Below are 25,201 nucleotides of genomic sequence, written 5' to 3'. Positions count from 1 at the left end.
AATGTGGGAGTGTGTGGGAGAAAAAAAACAAGTCTTTCAGGACTCATTCATCAAATAGATCCACTGAACTTCCCTCTGGACATGATTTTTAGACGGACTGAGAGAGGGAGTGTGAATAAAAATCATGGGTACATGACATACAGTCTCTATCTATCAGTCTTCACCTCTCAAGGGAAAAGTCCCAAACAGATATTCCTGTGCCTTATGTCAATAGTCAATGGTTTTGTTCCAGGAGCTTGAAGAACGAAGTGCATGCACTATCCTTCATGATTGATGCTCCATCTGTAAGAAACCAAAGGTCTGGCGTGGCTTTATAAAAGGTGCTTGTTTTAGCGCTGCTCTCTGAAGTTGTTTTCTGTTTGTGCTTGTTTGTTTCATGCAGAATTGATTCATTCAATACATTTTTATAACTCTGTGAAATTCCTTATAAAAATTCAGTCCTCTCCCTTTGAAAGCACATCGTTGTTTTATTTGGGTTTGTGTCTTATTGAAATTGGAGTTTATTTGCTATTTTGCGGCTTGCGGATTTATCTGCTCTGCTATTTTACCCTCTGTGCACTTTGTTTTTTTTTCTCAGATTCTGCATATTTTTTTAATTATCATGTAACTTTTACTTAAATTAAACTGCTGAATTCAAGATAGATCTCTAAGGACCAGCATTAGAGCAACTGTTGGGCCAGCTGCCCTCCCTTGGGTCCATGGAGGGGCCATGAGGAGTTTTTCACTGCTTAGGTCAGAATAGGAGGTGTGGAGAGACAAGACTTTGAGTCGAACCATAATCAGGGCTCATCGGTGCCTCCTGCATTCCCACCAGCCCGAGGTGTCCATCTGAAGAGACAAACTGTCAACGCGGAGGGTCCTCTCCTTGGCCGCAGATTAAATTCCCACATTCCAAAGATAAACGTGGCGGTCAGTCCTCAACGTTGCTGTGGCTCCAGCTCATTTGCAGGTCTGCTAACGAGGCCGTGCTAGTTAAAGCCTAGCTAAAGCGCAGATAAGCGTATCTTCTTTTCATGTGTCATTGACAATATCTGTTTGTGTCTACCTGTCTTGGACAACTTGAAGTCCTCTCATGGAGGAGTGGGTGTTTGGGGCCCTAGCTGCAATTTTTGCAGTTTCCAAAATTAAACAGTTGATGTTGAAAGTAATTTTTCTTCCATGGAATACAAGTAGAGATTTTATTCAAAACATCCAAGGTGTTCTTTTCCATGTAATGAAACCGAATGGAGCTGTGGTCCAAAAAAAGTCGTCCATATGACTTATTCCAAGTGTTCTGAACCCACACTGGGGTGTCGCAGTATATCGGTATTGATAATAACTGAGATATCAACTATTGATGATATCATATTCATTCTACATACTATATGATAATATTGTTTATAATCCAGCTCCAGTAACTATCTGGTTGACACTCCAACACAGTAGATGGCGGTATTACTGTTACACCTTAATGCTGGTTGCCACCTGTCATATAATGGAAAAAGAAAATGACGATGCAGTGTGTAGCTATAGAAGAAAGCAAAATGCTGTACCCAAAACCAAAAAACATTAACTTGCCAGTGTGTAAAATGACGTTACACACCCCAGTCTACAGGAAGTGCAATACGTTCTTTTATACGCTTTTGTACAGGTTACAACATTGTGGGGTTAAGGCTGACTCAATGATCGGAGGAGTCTAGCAAACGTTACCAGAGATAAGTATGTAATTTCACCAGAAGATTGAGTTATGACATTTTGATTCAAAATTACAATGATCAAAGATCAATAACATGAATTTCCATTTCATGCCAACTTTATGTCACTATTCACTAAAAATCTTCCCCTCCGCCTTAGTTTTTAAAACTCATTTGTGTTTGTGCTTGTACAATTAAACACGTTAAATCACAATCACCCATAGGGCATTATACTAAATATCTCCTGTGGTAAATACATAGAGGTTTAGAGCTACATGAGGTTGAGTAAGTGATTGCATTTTTTTGTGAACTGTTCCTTTAAAGCTTTCAGGCCTCTGCAGCATTTGAATTTCACAGTGTGCTACAGCGAAACTGCCTGTGCATGATTCATGCAGATAAATGAATGCTATTGTGCTTATTCATTCTTTTGACCTCTCGCACCCTCACATACCGGCATTCATCTTCGATCATTTGTCCGAGATAACTCCTAGAGTTGAAATTACGGGAAATTATGAGCCGTACATGTCACAAGTGTGAACGCTGAATCACACTGACGTATCGCCCTCAAACTTTCAGCACCACCATCTTTGGCACACTTTGCTTCCTTGTTTTCAGTTTTTTTGCCTGCAGCGACGTGGCATTAGATCAGTTGGTTTAGGAAACATTCACACCTGGAACAGTGCTGTATTGTTCTGCCACGCCCGCAAGCAAAAAGAGGCTTCCTCCTCTCCGTCTGGAGTCTGGTCCCATGAGGCCGCAGAGTAGGCCATTGATAAAACGCCTGCTTTTTATCTCTATAAACTCTTGGCTCACACTAGTTGAGCTCATCCCTCTGGCCTGGTCTGACAACTCAGGCTCGGTTAAGACTTTTTCATGGCATCGATTCCTGTTAACCTACGAGCGTATGTGTGGAGCACGGCTTATTAGGCGTGAATGAAGGCAGGGATGTGCTGGGGAATGTGTTTGTGTTTGGAAAGCTGCCTGACACTCATTTGTGAGGCAGTGAAAAACATTGGCAGTCTAGAGGTGCCTGAGCAGACTTCCCGGTCTCGTATTTCAAATCCTCTTAGATGAGGAAGATGATAGTGCTGTGAAATGGAGATGATTATGTTTACTCTAAACAATGCCTAACAACATGCACAGGGATTTCCTTTAAAGATAGGAGTCTATGCCATTCTCTCCTATTTTAACGCGGTTTGGAGCGTCGCATGTGCTGATCTCGCCCATTTTACCGGTGGTATGTTGTTTTTTGGTTGACTTTACAGTGTAAACAATCCGTTAAGCCTTTAAATCTCCATAGAAAAAGAGCAGTTTATCTGTACCTGTTGAGTGACAAGTATAAAAGAAAGAGTGTAGTAAAAAAGAGTATAAGCACTTTCTATGCATGCTAGGGTGTTTCTTGTATGGCTGCTGTCATTTTGAACATATGTTGACATTTTCAAACCCTTCACAGAACTGGAATTCACTAAATCTCTTTTCATTCCATCTGTTTACATTTGGATTTGTTGAGGAAAATGGCTAAACATGCAGCCAATTGTCCTCAGTAAGAGGTGTGTTTGTCTCCCGTTTGACATGTTTGGTCAAAATGGTGTTAAATGGCTCAGCAGGAGTGACTGACAAAAGAAAGACCTGGCAACCCACATATATACACACTGATGCTCATTAGGCACTGCTGCCCGCTTCTAAAGCAACTGCATCTTCAGAAAGACATGAAAAGAAAGCGAGGGAGAGACTTACTGTGTGGACTGGGATCTGGTCATTGGCATAGGTAACTGGATCCTTCAGCATGAGAATTTACTGTAGCTTGAAAATAAAAACAAGAGTAGAAATTTCCATGTCCCTTACATCTGTTTGACATTTAAAACTTGAGACTTAAGATTAAGTTTCCCCCTAAATGCACTTCAGGAATAAATAAAACATTCAGGTTTTACAACTGTATCTTCGTCTTGTTGCCAAGCTTTATTTTGAAAGGCCTGAAGGTCCAAAACCTGAGCAGGAAGTCTTAAATTCAGGGATGTGGAGGAGGAGGAGTTTGTGCAGCCAGATGGTGCTAAATACTGATTAAACCCTGGATCTTTGAACTCTGTAGATCTCTCCAATTAGCCATTGTGTGGACGACAGAGTGAAGTGGAGAGGGCCAGGAGGCCCCCAGTGAGTCCTTAAGCCTGGCTTTGTCACCTGACACTTCCCCCGTGCTAACAGGCCTGCAAGAGACTCTTCAGAAGACTTTAAAACATTCGAGCGGGTGAATTTCAGTGTGACAAGTGTAGAGGGACAAGAGCCAGCAGGCACAGAGGAATGCTGATACTTTGCGCTCAATGCAGGAGAAACTTCACGAGTGTGCGAATACGTTTGTCTTTCTGCACTTTCCTCCATGTGGGTGTGCAAGCTCGATGAATGTTTGAATATCGCTCTTCACTTGCTAAATCTTAGGATAGATAGATAAGTCATCTATATTAATATATTGCAAAAGGTTTGCATCAACAATTCATTGTTAAAGTGTTAAATATAGATGAGGGACACAAATGCCATCCGTTCTGTAGAATCCCCCTCATTTTCCCATGCTTCATTCCTTTGACCTCTCTTTTTTATTTTATTAGTCCTAATGTCTGTCCTCCATCTCAAGGTGTATTATAGTGTCAAATCTCTTGTTAATGGTGACCTGCTTTCAATTAGTTAGGAGTAAAAAGAGGATTAGCTCTGTTTTACCTGCTACAGGAAAAAAAGCCACATCATTGGTCTGCCAGTGACAGCACTTCTTAAGATCTTTCACTGAGTCCATCAATACTGCACAGGGCGGCTTGCCAAGACCTGTTTCTCAAATAAGCCCCTGTACCTATTCACACTCACTCAGAATGCAACCCATACTTGCTTTTGTGTGTACCATGCTCCAAGTCAAACACACACACACACACACACACACACACACACACACACACACACACACACACACACACACACACACACACACACACACACACACACACACAGAGGTAAATCCCACTTACCACCCATCTGTAAACTTCACCCTCCCTTCAAAATGCTGACTTTGAGTGATCGCTTCTCCTTCTGGGGCTGAAAGTAATTCCTATGAAGGGTAAATAAACTGGGAGAGCCTTTGTCTAGTTAACTCAAGGTCTGCAGAAATAGCTTAACAGACTGCTTTCTATACCTGTTGAAAGAAAAATTCACCCTTGATTTAGTAGAAACCTGAAGCTTGTGGAACAAACAGGGATGTTTCCATTAGAACACCTTGAGGGCCATGCGTATTCAACAAATGTTGCTCAAAAGGCCTTAAGCTTAAAACCTAAAAGCCAACATATCACACCAGTGAAATTACTCACCAAGTCTTTCTACAACTAAACAAGGATCTGTGTGTTGAGTTCCTGTGTTGATAGACGCTTGGCGACCAGCCTGTTGAGAACCGCTGTATGCGTGTTAAGTGCGCACTAAAAAAACTCAGTAATGTCTGTTGACTGATGCCTGTTCGCACCGTTTTCATGCTCCCAACAGCGCTCTGGATGCTGCGGTTTGCAGAGTGAGTCCAAGCTGCTATCTCTTCATACATCACTAAATAACTCATGCTGGCATTGAACCAACACAAAAGGTGATGCCTGTGCTTTTCTGAGAAACACATTATAAACAGCTCCCCCACCGCATATGATCGTGCATGCTGAAAACCATCTATTGTTAATAATAGAGCGATTACGAAACATGTTTTATTCATTGTATCAGAATATGTCTTTATTAAAGCGGGTTAAGGGGCCCTTGCTTACAGGAAAGAGCCGTAATAGTCATCTGTCCTTTTCCATGTGGGGATGAACATGCCTGTCATTCACAGAGGTTGTGTATTAATACACTGCACTAAGTGTTAGCCTTGCCACCTGCCTTCCCGGCCCCCTTCTGCTGTGCTCTTATGCGGTCTGAGGGCCAAGGCTGCTCTATCAATCTGTTAAAGCGACAACAGTGGAGGTCTTAACTGTCTAACAATAGCAAGGTAACTACCACATACCATGAACTCATACACGAGACCACAGATTAAATCTGGCAGTTTTCTGGGATGCTAATTACTTTAGCAGGCCCAGACAGGCCACTGAAGATACAAATATGGATTATGATATTGACAGAGGACGTTAGGCAGGATTGATGGCATATGTCATTTGACAGGGATGCAAACGAGGCTGTAAGCTATAGTCAGTTGTCTTAATTTACATCAAATTATTGTTTACCACAACAAGGTTTTCTAACTTTTCAAAGCCCCATGATCATCCTATTCTAAATTACCTAGAATATAAAGAGACATTATGTAAAACATTACCTACTATTAGAGTTTTCATTCATTTTTTTTAAATATAAAATTTATAATTTTTTATTTATATTTACTTTATTATATTATATGATCACCGCTCTATTTCCATTCGTGTTGTATTAAATTTGGCATCTACCCTGACTTTGGTTTAACTTGACTCCAAAATTCAGAAGGCCAATCAAAATCTACAGACATTCAGTGAATTCAGCATGACAATATCACCTTTGCCAAATCACTTGTCTTCGTTCAACAAAAATATCTCTGCCATGGATCGGTTACAGTTGCATGTCAGCCTCTAATTCATAACTTCAAAGAGTACCGCGACATTCCGTATTCCATCATATTCCACTTCATAATCCAGGATGTTATGTTATGATGTCAATCACACAACCACAGCCCATAATAAATATTTTCCTCACGAGGGCTTGTTGAACTTGGAGCCCTCAGCTCTTGAATGCAGATAGCAGAGGAAGCACCCGGAATGAGAGGAAAGCTCTCCCTCCACTAAAAACATACTTCAGTCATACGCAGAACGTCTTGCCGCCAAACGTTATATACTCAACTCACTATTTATTAGCTCGTTCATGGAGATAAGAAACATCTGCATCATGGTTCTGTCCCTTCATCTTTGGTCCCTTCAACTGAGGCAGGAATACCCCGATCTGATTTATGGAGAGGTGTTCTAGTCTACTTTAATCACCTGTCATCAAATGGCGATCATAAATCCTGGTGATAATATAGGCTGGGTCTGCCCATACCCAGACTGCCTCAGTAGAGGGAAAATGAACTTTCCAGAAGGGTTCCTTCCCAGAATGCTATTTGGCTATGCTGTCCGTACAGCACAATATGTGGTGCATCAGTGAGCTAATCCTTCCAGGCCAGTATGAGGCGAATTCAAATGAGGTCTGGAGGTGTTTCTCGTCCAAAGCTATGAGACCATATCTAGTCAATACCATTGGTGCGACATACGGTACAGGCATACAGGGTTTTTTTTCCCCCAGGGAATGCATATTCGGCTAACTTTTTTATTTATTTATTGCAGGCTTCCATTTCTGTGGCAGCATTATGACACAGTGATGATATCAGATAGTAATACCATGGTACTTTTTCATTAGAGATGACCTGGACTATACAAATAGACTTTAAAAGCAGTCAATGCTACTTTAGGTGTATTAGGTGGATTTTAAATTTACATTCACTATTGAAAGTCATGTAAGATTTTTAAAACATTCTCCTAAATTAGGCTATAGCTGCATGCTTTCCAGCTATACTAACAGTTTTATGTGTATGTGTGTGTGTAGCTGTTTGTTGGCTCTCAGCCCTGCAGGGTGTGTTGGCTGGCTGGCTGATGGACGAGGCTCTGACAGGGCCGCTGAGGGTTCTGATGAACTGGGCTGGATGGGGGAGATTGAGAGCACCAGGTGTGGGGGGCCTGAGCACGGCATGCCTGGCACTCTGAAGGGACTCTATGTTTAGATGTTACATTACGTTACATGTGCTGTTTTTTCTGGCGCTGATGCGTTTGTTGAAGGTAAAAACGCTTCTATGCCAACCTCTAGGCCACCCTCACTCTCTCGCTCTCCCTCCAATCCTAATATTAAAACAGCATAGTTGGTCAGTGTATGTTGTGTTTTAGATGCTGGTGGTCTCCACATAGGATGTTGATGTACTTCTTTCTTCAACAGGCTGCTTACATAGCTTTCTTGGTTAACCTACTTTAAAAGTTTGAATAATTAATTATTTTGTAAAATATAATATTACAATATTTTCTATACAATTATTTTAAATGAGAATATATTTTATATACTGTATCAGGGTGGCACAGCGCTGTGAGACCATAAGGCATGAGAGAACATTTATAGCCTATGTTACAAAATCTCGGTGAATCACAATTTAGCCTTATTATACAAGGCTTCTTTACAAGCAATTAGTTGTCTTTTTAGGCCAGACAGTCACCATACCTTCCTCGCCCACTCTTTTCTCTCATGGCTTATGGTCTCACAGCGCTGTGCCACCCTGATGATACATTAAAGTGTAACTTGCTTGAAAAACACCATGGTGATACTCCCACACAGGACTTTAATAGGACATAAACAAAACGTGTTGTGCCCTAGACTATTTTAAGTCACCCGTAAATCAGTGGGAGAGCATTGTGGACAATTAGCATGGGTTGCTGATTAAAGCCAGACTTTGTGGCTTGCTAACTGCTGCTCCTCTACTTTTAATTGATTCAACGTTGTCTTGATTGGGTGCAGATCGGCTTTGCCCAAGGCACTGTAAAACGACCCGGGCAGTTCGAGGCGTGCAATGGCCCCTCTGGGAGAGGTCAGATCTCCAGCCAGCTCTGGGAGGCAGGTTCATGTTTGCTTAGATGTCCGTAGTCTGACTCTTACCCTTTTCTCTTTTGCGCTTGAGCTGCTGAGCTGTTGCTTGTTTGTTTTTCTTAACAAATAATTTGTTCTTCTTAACATTTGTCTGTTTGCTTAAATTTGATGTTATACACACCCACTAGATGAATGACCCCAGGGTCAGCGCTGTCATTATATTCGGTCTCTTGAATATGGAGGCCTTCATTAATAATGGCCGAACCATGACCTCTGATCCTAGTTCTGACCTCATGTGGTCTCAATGTTGCATTAGGGCCACTAGAGTATATTTGGTGCCAAGCACTCATGTCAATCTAGTTATTTGAGATCTGTAAAGCATCTACTCAATATTCAGTTGCAGCAGTAAAGAGGATCCACTCAAGATAATGAGGTTTTCAAACAAGTATGTTATTTATAAGAAGTATGTTTACTTGCGCTCGTCCGTGAAGTTCACAAGGCCACAGGGTGTCCCATTTGCGACCTTTAGCTAAACCTAATGCAGACTATTCTAGGGTGGGTAAAAATACAGATTTTTCTTGATTGAGATACTGATTCATAAAGAGATATTTCACCCAAACATGGAATTATTGGATCATTATGCGATCATTTACTCACCCTCATATCATTCCAAATCTGTATGCCCTTTTACTTTAGCAGAACAGAAAAATCTGTGTTTTAAGAACGGCTACATGGTTTTTGTCCATACAAAAAATGGCAGTGTGGGTCAATGTTGTCTTGGACCCCATTGACTTTCATTATATGGACAAACAGTTCGGACGTTCTTCTCAAAAAAAAAAAAATTCTGTTCCACAAAAGAAAAAGTCATATACTGTACTAGGTTTGGAACAACATGAGAGTGAGTAAATGATTACCGGGTTTAATTTTTTGGGTGAAAAATTACATTTACTTTTTTCAACCAGTGTAGCCTGATTCCCAAAACAAATGATTCGTATGAGCCGATTATTTTATTGAGTAGTTTAAAAAAATAAGTTACCTGTTTAAATCAGTCTTAAATACTTGAGATTTTTTTAATGTATGATCATTTATGACTGTATGATCATGACCATAATTTATGAAATATACTGAAATCTAAATTAATCAAAATCAGAATCAAATTGAATCAAGAGCTTGTGAATATAAGATATGAAGGTCAGCCATTTGTCTTTGTGTCTTCAACCCCATCAGCCCATAGGGTTAACCACAGGATAGTCCTGTTATTGATGAGTGACATAAACCATACTGCACTCCACCAATCACGACGACACGAGAGCAGGAAGATTAACCTGTAGCACTGTGAATATTTTCCACATATCATACATGTTAGACAAGCAACAATCGCACCCATGACCGATAGTCCCGTTCTCACTCACTCAAGTTTGCTTGCTTTCTTCTATCCACACATCCGTCCTCAGATATCTACCTTAACCAAAGCCTTTTTTCTCTAATCCACTGCTGTATGTCCTTTGCCAATGTTTCTGAAATATAGACATGCCTCCCACAAACACCAATATGTTTTTAATGTAGCGAGCCATATATCTTGTCTCTTCAAGAAAATCTCACACGGAGTGTTTTCCATGGGAAACTCGCAGAGAGACGGCTTTTATATGCCTTTTTCTCCCCTCCTTCACCTTCATCCGTCTTTTGAGGCGTTTGCCAAGCCAGCACAGCTTGAAGTCCTGGCAGGCCATTGTTTGTCTGTGATGTTAATGCTTCTGGGCAGACATTCTTTTGGAAGGGGTGAATGAGTGATATCTGAGGCGTTGGGAGATGTACCGTTGCCTCCCCACTGAATGATGGGACAACTGCTCCACGGCTGGCCCGAGAGCTGTAACCTGAGGAGGAGATCCTCCATCTGTGCCATTGTGAAAGGCCTGGAGGGCTCGAGGCTTAGCTGACCGACACCCCTGGGAGTCACGTCAGTCATTGCCTCAAGAGCGCCTTCTACAGGAAGGTGTAGGGCATAGTTCACCCAAAAAATGACTCACCCCTCATGTTGTTCCTATCTTTCTTCTGTAGAACACAAAAGCAAAATGTATTTTTTAAAAATATCTTCTTTTGTGTTTTAAAAGAAAGAAAGAAAGAAAGAAAGAAAGAAAGAAAGAAAGAAAGAAAGAAAGAAAGAAAGAAAGAAAGAAAGAAAGAAAGAAAGAAAGAAAGAAAGCCAAACCAGGTTTGGAATGTCAGAACATTTGAATAGTCATTTTGGTGAACCTCTAAATACTCTAAGATTTCCCGTCAAAAGAAATAATGCTGTTTTGTCCTGAGGCTTGTCTTTATCTTAGCTTGATATTTTTGCCAGTTTCTTCCCTTCATTGGAAAATCAATGGCAACCTCTCAGAATTCTTTTTATGTAATTGGCTTCCGTTGAAAATTCTTAAGTGAAGAGCCTGCTTCATTTTTCATTCCATTGTTAAGTCTGAGAAGTCTGACCTTGGGATGAACCAATTTTAATCATGAACTCCTGGAACCCACTGCCTCCCGGTGCCCTGCCTTTCTTTAGACTCGGGTCTGCCCCGGTCATCACCCATCACCCTCTGTTTGAACACGCAGAGAAAGAGCGATGGAGAGAATCGACTGAATAGGGGGATTATCATTATGGGAGGTTTTTGTTGTAAGACTTGTTCTGATGCAGCGATGTGCCATGTTTGTGTTAGTAGCCCTGATAGATACAGCTAATGAGCTTCTTTTTTAATCCTAATGATGAATTGGCACAGCATTGTGTGGTTTATTGACCAGCTGGCCCATCGCTCTTCAAACGCATGAAAGAAATCCCAACATTGATGAGCTGTTTGTCTGTTATTGGGTTTAATAGGGTCAAATCTCTTTATAACCCACTGGAGCTCATCTGATACACATTGAAAATGAATTGCTGAGGTGGCATTTGATATAGAGTCCGCATAAGAATATTATTAAGTGACACAATGTGACTCAATCCTCTCGCTCATTGATTTTTCTAACACAGGACATAGAAAAGCACTCTGTTGCCTTTAGGTGTTGTTGTCTAGAGAGATAATATGTTGTTGTCTGGTCTTCAGACTTTTTGACCCAGGGAAAATAGTCTTTTAGTATCCTCTAGCAAAGATATTTCCCATGTGACAGGTGAAACGTCATTCGCTTTGACTAGAACTACATTTCACAGTATATTTATGTGTTTGGCAGATGCTTTTATCCAAAGTGACTTGCAGTGCATTGAAGATGTACTGAAGATGTATTGAAGATGTACAGTGCATCATTGAAGATGTCTTTATATTAGTTCATGCATAACCTGGGAATTGATCTTTGTGTTGCTTGCGCCATGCCATGCCTCTACGGTTTTTGCACTAATTTAAAGCTTAGTTTGAGACGTTGAATGAAAAAAAAGAAGTGATACTTTACAATAAGCAAGCAATAAGCAAATAACTTTACAATAAACAAACCCTGTTACAGCATTTAATGTTAATGTTAATTTATAAATATACTATGGTTTATTGTCAATTCATGTTCATTCATAATACTTTAATGTAAAATGACAGCTGTTCAAATGTTTTGGGTCATTAAGTTTTTCTTTTTTTTTAAAGAAATTAATACTTTTAATTTAGCAAGTATGCATTACATTTATGTAAAAACATTTGTAATGTTACAAAAGATAAATACTTTGTATTCCTCATGATCAAAGAATCCTGCAAAAAAATTAAATGTTTTTGAACACCAAATGAGCATATAGAGTGATTTCTGAAGAATCATGTGACACTGAAGACTAGAGTAATGCTGCAGACAATTCATCTTTGCAATCACAGGAATAAATGACACTTTAAACTATATTAAAGTGAAAAGAGTTATTTTAAATGGTAATAATATTTATTTCACCAATTCTGATTTTTTTTTAAAATCTGATATATGCAGCTTTGGCACGCATAAAAGATTTCTGTGAAAAACATTTTTAAAATACATACCACCCCTAAACTTTTAAATGAGTGTATAACTTAAAATGTAAAAGATTTATTAGTAATATATAAAATTAATATGAACCAAAATATATAAATAGTTCATGATAACTAATGTTTTGACTAATGTTACTTTTTTTAAAAGTGTGTTCCTTGTTTTGTATTCCATGATCCTATCTTCTGGACACCAGTTTTGGAAATCTGTAGGTGTACGCTGATTTTTGTCAACGCTTGACTGAATCATTCCACTCTACAAGATGACAGGAAACACGAGAAGCCAATAGATTTAATCAGGAAATAGCTTTGTTTTTGCCAGTGCTCAATGATAAAAAAAACACATGTTTAACACTTTCAAATCACAGATTTTGAGCTGGAAACATTGCGTGACTGCGTGATCACTCACGAAGTATGTTTTTCACAGCTGAAACTTTGCTTTCCATTTAAATTATGTACTGTAGCTCCCAAAAGTAGTAAACAATAGTTGTTCAAAATAGCCCTAAAGTGCTTGCAGACTTCAAGCAGCATCGATACACAGCCCCACACACTGCCAAACATGCATTCACGCACACAAACCACCGCCAACCTGGCCAAACCTACAGGGAAACTCAGTATTCCAGCAGTGAGTTTGAAATCCACATAATGATAATCTGATAGGTCTCGAGCTCCATCTGCTCTCAATAGTCTTTTATTGTCCGTAATGAGTGGAAATCTTTGTGTCAGCGTGCCCAGCTGTGCTTCTGTCCACATCAGGATAGTAACACTATATTCACATTAGCCTGGAAGCTCATCTGGCTATCCCCAGGGTTTCTGCTGGGTGTCCACCGGCTTACACCCCGAAAATTCCCACCAAATCCTGAGCATCCTTCATGTTTAAGCCGAGTCACTGGTCCACGGTCACGTTCGCTTGCGTCACCTCACTCAGTCTTGGTGGAAAAATAATATTTTTTGCAGTGACTCTAAATGAATCTGACCAGAGCGTATCCATCTCCGCTAAACTCTTATATGCAGCCTATGGGAATCTATGTTTTTAAATTGCTTCCTTGTCAAAATGCATTTGTGCACATTCTGTTGACATTCATATTTGGTTAGATCCTCTCGAGGTCACCTCGATTTATAATAAACAAGATGTAAATCTGGAATAGTTGGCTGTTTTGGCACGAGAGATGCACATTTTTTCTTCCAAAACATTCCTCAGAGTGCCATATTTCAAGCTGTCATCTCTCGCCCATGGAAAACTCATTCTTTCAGGCGTATTTAAAGCATCCACGTCAACGGCAGGATTATGAATTTTCCTCGTGATCCTCAGTGAGCCCTAGCGGACTCAGATTGGATGATTTACGTGCTTTCACATTTGCGGTAATTCCCCTCAAATAAGTGGCTTCCTCCAGAAGTGGCCTTTCTGTGAAGTAGGGGCTCGATGGCTCGTAAAACATACGACTGAGAATAACTGCATCGCTAATATTTCATATAATATATACTCACTGAGGCCTCTCTCCTTCTCACAGGTTCTACCGAGGAGACTACCACATCGACGTATGCATTAATGATTATTTGGACGTATACTGTCCCCACTACATGGAGGCTGTCCCTGAGGAGAGGATGGAGCGCTACGTCCTCTACATGGTCAACTACGACGGCTACAGTTCTTGCGACCACACGGCGAAAGGTTTCAAACGTTGGGAGTGCAACCGGCCTCACTCGCCCAACGGGCCCCTGAAGTTCTCCGAGAAGTTTCAGCTCTTCACACCATTCTCATTGGGTTTCGAATTTCGTCCAGGCAGAGAATATTACTATATCTGTGAGTATCATTTAGATTTTTTTTTCTCTTCTTTTTTGTGCAGCAGTGATTTGTATCCCAATGATGTTGTAGGGTCTTTGTGTCCAAAACCCAACACTGTGCATGTTAAATAGATTTGTAAGGTTGGTTTTCAGTGGAAAAAAATGTTGCATTGCTTTGAAAAGGATGTTGTATTAGCGTCTTCACGGAGGATAACGCAACACAAGTCTTACATTTAATAGTATACTTTTAAGACGCATATCTGATTACGAGCATTAAGAAAAGGAAGTCATTGCCAAGTATGACTTTGTTTTTCAGGAGTCTTGGCAAACAGACTACAAGGAAAACATGAACCTCAGGGAAAAACATCTTGGTCTACCACTAAAGGGTCTTTGTTACAAACTCCTAGTCTCAGCTTTCGTTTGCTCGTGAGAGGGCTCTTAAAAACAAGCATCTAAACCCATGTTTTTACAACTGGAGTCAGATCCCTACAGGGCGGGAGTGGGAAGACAAAATAAGGCACAGGAGTGGTCCGACTGCTCGGACTGCTCAGGGCCGCAATGGGTTCATTTATGCAGGCGCACGCAGGAGATGTGGAGCGTTTGATTTGGCGGAATCTGACCTGATGATCTGACAGATCTCATGGGCGCATAAAACGATGGACATGTTTTTATGAGATGTGAAAGGAAGGAGTAGGAGAATGAGGAGGGGGAAGTGGTAGAAGCAGGAGATAAGTACATGGAGACTGCGAAAAAAGACAGATAGGAATGCACGGTACATAGCATTTAGGGGTTAGATCCCAGCAGGAGATATGGATGGTTTGCATGAATGTGGGTGTCTATCTGAGACGTTGCAACATGGTAAAATTGACTTTTTTCCCTGAAGGCCTGTGAATAAGAATAATAGGATGGGAAACATCTCAACGGAAGTGATGGAGCTGTCAGGTACTATGAGGGATTTTACTGTTAATTCGACTTCGAAAACAAGAATTCATAGCGCACTGTGTGACTCAGTGTTATGATTCAACTGTTACGGGCTCTCTCAGGAGAAGAGGAAGTTTCTCAATGTTATCTCTAGTAGACAGTGGCTTTCAGTAATCTTAATTATATCAGAACAGAGTTGTTTTATAAACAAAGTTATCTGAGTGGTTGGCTAAAAAGAAAATCATATAATTTATAATTTTTTAATTGAATATATGTATATTTATATATATATATATTTGTCTGTATATAATTAAAACATTTTAAAGTAAATAATTTTATATAGTTTACTGTTATAATTTTACATTATTTAAAATTCAATTTAATATACTGTAAAAAAAAACGTATAAATAAAATTTAAGTCTATGTTGCTATAAAAACATTGCATTATATTGCATATAAATTATATAAAATATTAAAATAAAAATGTTTATATGTATTTGTATATGTACCTGTATAGTATTATTTTTGCAGTTTCTACTATTTGATACATACTGTATATAAAATTATTTTATAAATATGTATTTTTTAAAAATACAGATTATAGCAAGAGGCATTTTCCTAAATCATTCCCTTCATTAGTTTGATGTCTGCCTGTCATGATTTCGTTAGACAGAATGTCTTTGTTAGCTGGTGTGGTGGCTAATCATTCTGAGTGAGGGGGTCGCTCCAGGAGAGCAGAGGGTGACAAGCGCGGTCTCTGTGCTGTCAGTCAGCGTGCCCGGCCCGCTCAGGAAGCGATCACGGGGGATCAGAGGGCCCGGCCCTGCAGGTCAAATGTGAACATGCTCTGATGACTGCAGTTGAACTCACAATCCTGAACGGCTCAAGGCAGCATGTTTTTCCAATATGGCCGATGTGGAACTCTGATCTTAATCTCAGAGGATAGAAATCCAATTTCAAGGAAAGGTTTTTAGTTGGCCTCTCCCTCCTGCGTGAGCGGGGCCAACGGCAGTGCAGGCTGTCTGATATCAGCCCGCTTCAAAAGACCACGACTGCTATTTGTAGTCTAGTCCCTCCATCTTCATAATGTAGGGTAAGGTAAACCAGAAACATTCCCACTTTGAGCTTAAAGTAAGATCTGATTTGTAGCTTTGATAAGAATTCTGTACTTTGCGGTTTACTTATAAGTGGTGTAGTCGCTACCTGAGCCAAAATTATTCCCCGTATTACAAAGCGCTTTCAAAGCACTCAAGAATGCACAAGAAAAGAGATAGGTGTGTGTCTTATCTCAAAGACGGAGCATCCATCCATCTTACCCTCATTTATCAGACTTCTCGGTTACATCACATCTGATCTCTCAACCCATAGCTGGAATAGTGGTGTCTGGGAGGTTTATTGCCCCGGGCCGTCTGCAGCTCGGGTGGATAACTACACAGGGATCGGGTGTCGGCCGTGTGGGAAAGGAGACGTGGATGAGCAGCTCGGGCCGTGACAGTGTAGTGTGTCTTTGAATAAGCAGAGGTGGTGTAGTAGTCTAGTCTTAATGTCTGCCAATGAGAGGTCAGTTTCACACCGCATGCTGACAGCGAGGGAATTCTGATGACTGTCAAAATGAGAGTTTGTCACATAAGCCACCCATGAAATCCTCCTAATACGGCCAAGACTTTTGATTATCGCCACAGTTTATGTTAAAAGAATTTTGGTGAGAGCCTTGAAATCAGAGAATTGTTTTCTTGTTGGCATTGAGCATTCATGCAGACACATATACAGTAATCCAAAATGAATACTTGTCAAGTGCAATTAGCGAGTAAAAATTTGCTTTGATGAATAAATAGTGAGTTGCTTGCCAGTAACTGATAACTTCATAAGGAACTACAACTTAATATTTTGTTGAATCAAGCTGTAAGATGAACAGTCTGACTGTGCAGTCTTTAACTTGTGCAGTTGATCATCAGAAGTTTATCTAGGATGTCTAAAGCTTTTTTTTACATAACCCCATGTGGCGACACACATGAAATATTTCTTACTTTAATGTCAAGAATAGATAGGTGGACTGTTTAATCTCGCGTATGATGCCGCTGCAGGAAAAGCTGTTATTTAATTCTATTCAGATAATTGTATGTTATTTTATTTTCAGTTATCCTATATTTTATTAGTATTGTCTCTAGTGGTATTTAATTGATTAAGCTGGACACTTGCAGAAGAAATGAGTATTACCACAGCTTTAGTTCATCATTCCACTGCGCTACTTTTTGTGTAAACTAGCTAGACGGACGTCTTCAACCATTGCGCTCGCATCTTTTGCAGGATCTCACACATGACACGGCCTTCTAAAAACATGTTGCTCAATTTAAAATAAGTTCAACTTTCAAAAAATGTATTTAGACCTTGCGCTTTATTTTTTAATTCTTCTGACCTGCATATCTGTGTGAACCGGCCCTTAGTTAGAATACATGTTTGAGATAAAATCCGCATAAAATTCTTTCTTTGTTTAAAAAAAGGGGAGAAATAACCTTAATCAGGGCTTTAACAAATACATATTTCTTTAGTGTGTGATGTTGCCGCTAAAATAGAAAGTTTTTAATGTTTTTCTGCGGTTTCGCACTCCTTGTCATCAGTCATGAATCCCTGTATGGACAGCAGTGTTCACTCCTGCACATCTTTCGTCCGCAGTGTCCCACCTCACATATCCAAATGCCCACCCCGGGATGGCATCCTATAACGTCTCTGCGCAAAAAGTTAATTCTGGACTCTGTGGCAATACTAACACTACATTATGCAATACTCCGTTTGCACGCACACACTCAGATGTTATTTATTGTAGTAGTAGCCCACATAAGGTTGTGATGTACAGTGTGTGTGTGTAAAGTGGTGTTTCCAATCAACACTGGGATCCCGCTCCAAACTAGACTAGACTTGAGGAATGAGACAAAAGCAATTTCAGCCATATCAAAGGAAATATGCTTGTGGGGACATGATTAAGGGTTTATAAGCCCCCAGTATGTCAGTGTAGACAGCATATAAGCACATTGATTTAACCCAACCTCTCCCCGCAGTCATGAGGGTGTAGGGATGAGAAGAGAGACAGCAGATTAAGTGCAGCTGGAGACCCCACACAGCAGGGAATCATGGGGGTCAAGGCTAGAAGAGCCATGGTGCATTATGGGAATGTCTGCAAGCTCAAAGATGAGCCAGTCAGCTAATGGGGAAAAGAGTTATAATTCTTTTCTTCCAACATGTCTTTCTCTTGTTTTGTTTTTTTCTTCCCTCTACAGGCAAGATATCCTGTTATAGCTTCATCTTGACACTTTCATGGTGGTTTAAAGTGTTAAACAGATATACAGTACGGTTCAATGGCAAGCCGTTCTTTTCATCTTTTAATTTATATATTTTTAAAAACATTAAAATACAGTTCACTTATTTAATGACTTGAATGACTGTCAAGGTCAATATGTCTCTTATTAATAAGTTTCTTAACTTTTATATAATTTTCTGTAACATTTTCAGTTTAGTCACTTTAAGTGTGTCAAAAGGAAAAAAGTAATTACACACATTCATTTAAGGATTTAAGGTGTAATGAAATGAGTGTAAACACCTACTTTTAATTAATACTTTACATTTTTTTATATATTTCTCAAAAAAGAATTATATATAATTACTTCAATATATAATATATTTTAATACTCAAAAATTCCAATTCAAATTATATATTTTACTAATTTTACTTTGCTAAATAATCCAATAAAATATTTTTATATACATAGTTTATATATATATATATATATATATATATATATATATATATATATATATATATATATACATACATTGTATATTTATATTTTTTTTACTTGAGTCATTAAACTAAAGGTTGTATAGAAAATTATATCAATTTTGATACCAACATAAATAAGAAAATAATTAAAAAGTTCAATATGTGATTCTAGTTAGATGCTGGTTGAAGTTCTCCTCATATCCTGATAGAAATCACTATATTAAGTGGTCTAAATGCATTTTTATAAATATACATCTGATCTGTGGAAGTAAGACGTACAATTGAACCATAAAATGTTTGTTTAATCATTTCATTCGGTCCGAATGACTGTCCTATGCATGTAATTCATTGAGATTTGACTGTGTTGCCTCTATGTCCTGAAATCGCATATGAATTAAGCTGAAATAGATTGCATTCTTTCCTTTATGTCAACAGCTCAACTTCTGACTCATTTCACAGTCACATACTTATGTAGCCTATGCAAGCAAGCGCTTCTGTTTCTCCCCTCACTACTATAAAGTTTTCTCTCTTGTGAATGACACATGATGCAATCCATAACATTGTTTCTGGTCGTATAGCTTGTGGTCTGTGCACTTTCATGTGTTTTGGAGGAGGCGGGGCTTTGAACGGCAATTTGCAGGGTGATCGTATGCTTTCAATGCTAGCAGGCTAAAGTTAGCATTTCCCAGATCACCTATTGCACCTTTACTTGCTGAGCAAGTAAATCAGCACATGCATTTTAAACTACATTTTTCCACTCTCCACTTTATCATAGACACTCTTATATACTCTCAATGACCTATATATTTCCTCAATTAACCAGTACTGTGGATTCATGAAGTATGACTGGAGGAGAAGATGTAAGGTTCAGCAGTTCAGAGTCACTGGCGATATGGTCTATGGACTGAACAGAAGTCATTTGTATCATCACAGCTGATTACAGAGCTTTTAGTGGCAGGTGTTTCTTTCGGCCTGTGATCTGTCATTTGCAGCTGTTGATGTTACTAGCTGCCAGTACAGCTTTAAGTAGCAGGTGTTGATGTATGTAGTGACCAATCAACATCTAAGAGGCTTGTGGAAAGGTCACAACCAGCAAAGGTTCGGAAAAGAGCTCGGAAAGATGTAGCACAAATGTTCTGTCCAGTAAAAAAAAATATATATGTATATATACAGTATAAACTGTTGTTAGGGATGTATGTGTTTAAGATGAGGGTGTTCAATAAATATTTGCTGCCAGTGAACAAATTTAAAGGGAAAGAAAGACTAATTCATCACCCTGCCACTAATGGACCGTATGTGCTATGAACATTAGTCTTATCTTATTTATGCGGAAGTATGCAAATTGTCAAATAATCCAAATTTTAGGCATTCAACCAGAAAAACAAGACATCTGCGTCTAGGTTTTGTTTTTTCTTTTCATCATGAAAAACTCAAATCACAGTGGAGCACATGTCCACATCAGTGAAAGCGAGCCTCACCAATTGAATTATCAAGAACATATTGTGTTGGCTATAAGGAAATTGCATTTTGTGCAGTCCACACATATTACATTGAGGCTTTGAAGAAGGGGATTTATTGAAGTGCGTTGCATTGCTCATTACCTAGTCACCTTTACATCCAGAGTGATCTGTGGGGGAAAATACCAAGCGTTCTTTCCCCCTCACCCCACCGGTCCTCATTTGCATCACTCCCTGACTATGCCAGATTGCATTATGTACTGCACAAAGAGGACAGTGGAGAGAGAGGCTGTCTACCTGTTCTTCTTAAAGCACTAATAAGCTTTTCTTTATGGAGAGGACAAATTGAGAAACATGGCTTATGGTTGACATGACAAGGGTAACAGCATAGCAAATGTAGCGCCGTCTGCGTCTATCAGTAAGAACCAAAATGAATGCTGATTGTACATCCCTCTGAGGCCGGTGGAAGCATTCAAATGAGGCCTTTGCATGTAGAAAGCCGCAAACTGCTAAGACAGGTAACATCTGAGGATGTACTGATAGGCTAAACCTGAAACAAATGATCCTAGTTGCCTTGGGCCTGTGAAGTTGTTTTGCTTTGACCTTTTTGGAAAGCATGTCAAAAAATAAATCATTTTCTAAATTCCACTGGCTAAATTTGAGGTTTTGTCTTTTGTTGTAGGAGGAATCAATCAAATCAATGGCTGCTCACATGTGAAGCATTGTGCACTGTAAATATTGTCTCTTCTGATAAATGACTTGTTGTGCCTCATTTGCAAGTCGCTTTGGAAAAAAGCATTAGCTAAATGACTTGATGAAAATTTTGGCAGTGTAATCTGCGTATCTGACCAGGCCAGTAGGAAAATAATCCTTATTTTTGAGCCCTGCTAATGTATCTAAAGCTAAAAAAATATTGATGTATTACACAATGGACAGCATGGATCGATTGAGCCTAATATTGACTATCTAAAATGTTTCCACAGCATCTACAGTCAGTGAAAATGGGAGACGGAGCTGCTTGAAGCTGAAAGTTTTCGTCAGACCTTCGAGTAAGTTTTACAAGCCCCTCAGGAGATATCCTGGCATGGCTTCTGACAAAACATGGTTGCAATCGCATCGTTTATCACTGCTGGAATAGTTAAAGATGATGTCATGACCCTGACAACACCTTGTTCTATGTTTCTCCCTCAGACAACTGCGAGAAAAGTCACGACCGCGTGGACAAGATCAATGATGGAAGCATTAACTCCATAGAAAATAATAGTGGTTCGTATTGGATGTCTAAGGCATTTCCATATTTAAAACTATCAGTAATGTCAAATGTTTTTGCACAATTAGGTATTAAAAACCTCTTTTAATACTACTTTCTTTTCTCCGTTTAGATGGCACGAGTCATGAATCTGCCGAACCATCCCGAAGCGACGTCAACGGTGCCGGACGCATTCAGACTGTAGGGCCCTTGTTGGCCTCAGCGCTGGTTCTTTTGGCTTCACTGTCCTCCTTATAGCATCCCATATGTGCACAGTGACACACCTGAAGTATACAGGAGGACTCGTGATCGAGCACTTTTAAGGAACATCTTTCTCTCAACTGAAAAGTAGTTTCTCGCGCTGGAAGACGCAACGATTTGTGCTTCTCATCTTTTGACGATATTACTGGATGGGTTTCAATGAACAAAATCTCTATCCCATGAAAAATCCCTATGCTCTTGTACACACAAATAAAACCCACTAAACTATGACACGTATACAAAAATAGGTCCGTGTCCTCTCAGTGCCCTTATGTAACGTTGGAGAGGGCCTTGTAATTGGGGGCAGAGGAAGAAAATGACTTTTTCACAAAGACCTCTTTCTGTGTTGCCGTCCAGAAAAGAGAAGTCTTATAACAGATCAAGAGGACAATCTGAGGGATCTCTCCACTTGCATTGTGGGTAAACGTCGTCACTATGGACTCAACTGCTGACTCTACTAGATATCATGGCAAATTGTTGCCTGATAGCATCCCTTATAACAGGGAGAGCATGGAGCGTTTTAATATCTAAACCAGAGTAGTCCACGTTGACTCAGGTGCTCAGGTGAACGGTGACGTTTTTGAAGAGTTTTCGTAGATAATAGAAAAAGATAAGCACTCTTTTTGTACATTGTGTACAGGTGTACATGGGACTGAAACGCAGATATGGTGTTCTTGAAGTAAAATGCTCATGTGTAGCTGCCAAAATCGATGTTTTGTTAGGAGTACGGAGCCTCACTGATCAATCGTTTGAGTGAATATACTAATTTGTTTGGTGAATCATACTTTTCTTATTTATTGTTCAGTCTTAGTGCTGTTGACACTTGTTGTGCTAGTCATCAGCCAGAATTCAGGAGAAAGGAACGCAAAATGCCTAGCTTCAGTCAACTTACCTTGATTTATACGAATAACAACAGCATTGCAGAGTAACTTCTGATTATGGTTTAGTATTTTAGCGAGTCAATTCTTGAAATGATATCAGGGGGGAAAAAACAGTTGTACGTCTACATATCATGTCCGTCAGGGGTCACGTCACTCCCTAAATGGGTCCATTGTTATGGATGGGCGAGAGGGGGAAATGGCTTGCATTCGTTTTGTAAATGCTTCCTGTCTTTTTACCCTAGAGTAACCAAAATGAACCGCATTAACATTTTAATTCAGTCAACAATTTGAGCTCATACCTTTGCCAATTGAATTAATTATGTAAAAACCCTTTTCAAGGATTCTTTTTTTTAGGCATAAAGTGAAAGTAATTCAGTTATTTTCTTACATCCTCGAAAGGAATCCTCACATGGACTTTTCTTTTATCAAAGTGCATTTCAACCATGCTGTTTTGTATTTATTTACTTTTCCAATATGGAGCTGTGCGCTCTAAAAGCTCATCTGGGATCTACTGAAACAGTAGCGGTGCGTCGCTTCCACCCCGGTGGCAGCTGACACCCTAACGTGATTTAATAGGCTCTTTGATGTTGTCCAAAGTGCCTGGCATGCAGACCACATACTGCGAGGCCTCATGTGGGTTATTTCTGGAATTAAAAAATCGACAGCAGCACAGGAGGAGCGCGGTGTCCAGTTTAGCCGTGGGGCTAGCGTTACTCTTGTGAACTTGGCCAGAGATGGAGAAAGATGAGATCTCCTGCTGGGATCAATAGAAATGGCCTTTACAGACACAAAAAACAGGGTAAATATTTGCCCCAGTCCTTGTTCTCCTTGCTCCAATGGTTTCCATGTTTTTCATTCACATCTACGTATCGACAGTTGGTTAAGCCACATAATACGATGTTTTTAATACGATATACGGCTATTTTTGAGTAGGCTAGCTTCTATGGTTCTTTTACACTGGTTATAGCACATGGGTCCTATGGATGCTATGTATCCGTACGTTGTCTAGCATCATATCATATAGTGATGTGATAAATGAAATGAGACATTAAGGAATATTCCATTAAAAAAAACATAATATCAAATACACTTTTTAAATAAATGTTCAATCAGAATACTTTTTTTCATTTTATTTGAACATTTGTTTTAATTTTTAACAACAGTTAAACGGTTCAATATTCATGAAGACAACTAGGAATGTGTGCTGGTCCATCCTCAAAAGCACCACTGTACTATCATTAAATCATATGCTTCAAAACCCATCTACATTTTTTAAAACTCCCCTGTGGAGCATCTAAAGTCTGCAATGCTCTGATGTTGCACCACAAAAAAAAATGCTGTCATCAATTTATTGTCATGGGAACAAACCTAGAAGGAAATTTTTTGTAGATTTAATTCAGGAAACAATATTTTCATATAACACCTACAGTGTCTGTTTTTGTCCATATGCAAAAGTCCAGTTTGAGGTCAGGGTAACGACTATCTCATTGGACTTCCTGCATTTTTCACCACAACGCAGTCATGTGCTTGTATTCTATCATCGTTTTTATCAGAAAATATTTCTTCAGTGTTAGACATCATTTCCTAATTCTTTCCACACCTGCTTCTTCATACAGCTGTGAAGACCATGATATCTAAACCACCATTTCCCTTAGCTTCTTGGCTGTGTTGCCTGAATATTAGACATTTGCTGTGACGTCTCTTGACGGTACAGTGCTGACTTGCATTATGATATGACACGTTTTTTTATATCTTTAAATGCCATTGTTTGTAAATACACTTGCTGGAGCAGCTCAAATAAATGATTAAATAAATCTGTCATTGTTGTAAGAATCATCTTCCTCTCTCTTTTTTAATATTCACTATTTTTGGATGTTATTCATTTCCATTATCCAATGGGTTGGTATACTGGAGCCGGTTGTATTTACTGTATTCTACCTTTTTAGGTGATGATACAATTAAAATAGCCTAATATTAAAATAATAATTTCCTAGCTTTCCAATGAACTGACAGTGAAAACATTCTTTGGCAGCAAATTCCAGCACTTTGTTTTATCACAGTGTTTCAGGATTTAGCTGAGCCATAAGAAACCCGCAGTTTTCTTTCAAATCCTTATTAAACACAGAATTATACCAAGGCATACAGGGATTTCTGATAACTGATTGTTCAACGAGTGAGGGATAGAAATGGTAACATTTGTCCATCATTATTATTACACTCAGGTGTCAATGAATATTAATGAGCGAGTGCTCGCTCTTGGGCATTGGCCAGTTTAAACAAGAATAGGCTTCAGGGGAATTCATGGTGTTGAATCCTGTCGAGTGTTCTTGCTGATTTGTCTCTAAATATCCTGGTGCCTTGTTGTTTTATTTCTGCCCCCTGACCTTTAAAAAAACGTACATAATGTGGTTAAACAGGACAACTGAAATTCATTCCATACGTCACATGCATTTCAGCAGTTTCCTGCTTTTTACCTTACTGATACATAAAATAATTATTATTAGATGTATTTAAAGCATTTTATTTTAATTATTTATATTTACAAAGTTTTGTTAAGAAACTATAGTTATTTTGTGTGACAAAGCAACAACAAAAAACGTTCTGAAA

The 25,201-nt window shown here is 39.2% G+C and overlaps 1 protein-coding gene across 1 annotated transcript in view; it reads left to right on the top strand.

The window, feature by feature from the left end:
* Positions 1 to 24,413, top strand: part of efna5a (ephrin-A5a) — a 46,697-nt gene extending 22,284 nt beyond the window's left edge. Inside the window, exons 2-5 of the mRNA XM_079585493.1 lie at positions 13,777 to 14,069; positions 21,187 to 21,252; positions 21,395 to 21,469; positions 21,586 to 24,413. Coding sequence (XP_079441619.1) covers positions 13,777 to 14,069; positions 21,187 to 21,252; positions 21,395 to 21,469; positions 21,586 to 21,710 — 559 coding nt within the window. The 3' untranslated portion in view covers positions 21,711 to 24,413. The remainder of the gene's footprint in view (positions 1 to 13,776; positions 14,070 to 21,186; positions 21,253 to 21,394; positions 21,470 to 21,585) is intronic.
* Positions 24,414 to 25,201: the final 788 nt, after the last annotated feature.

Source organism: Phoxinus phoxinus (assembly GCF_949152265.1).
Source record: "Phoxinus phoxinus genome assembly, chromosome: 17".
NCBI classification, from domain to species: Eukaryota; Metazoa; Chordata; class Actinopteri; order Cypriniformes; family Leuciscidae; genus Phoxinus; species Phoxinus phoxinus.
This window is presented reverse-complemented; position numbering and strand designations above follow the sequence as displayed.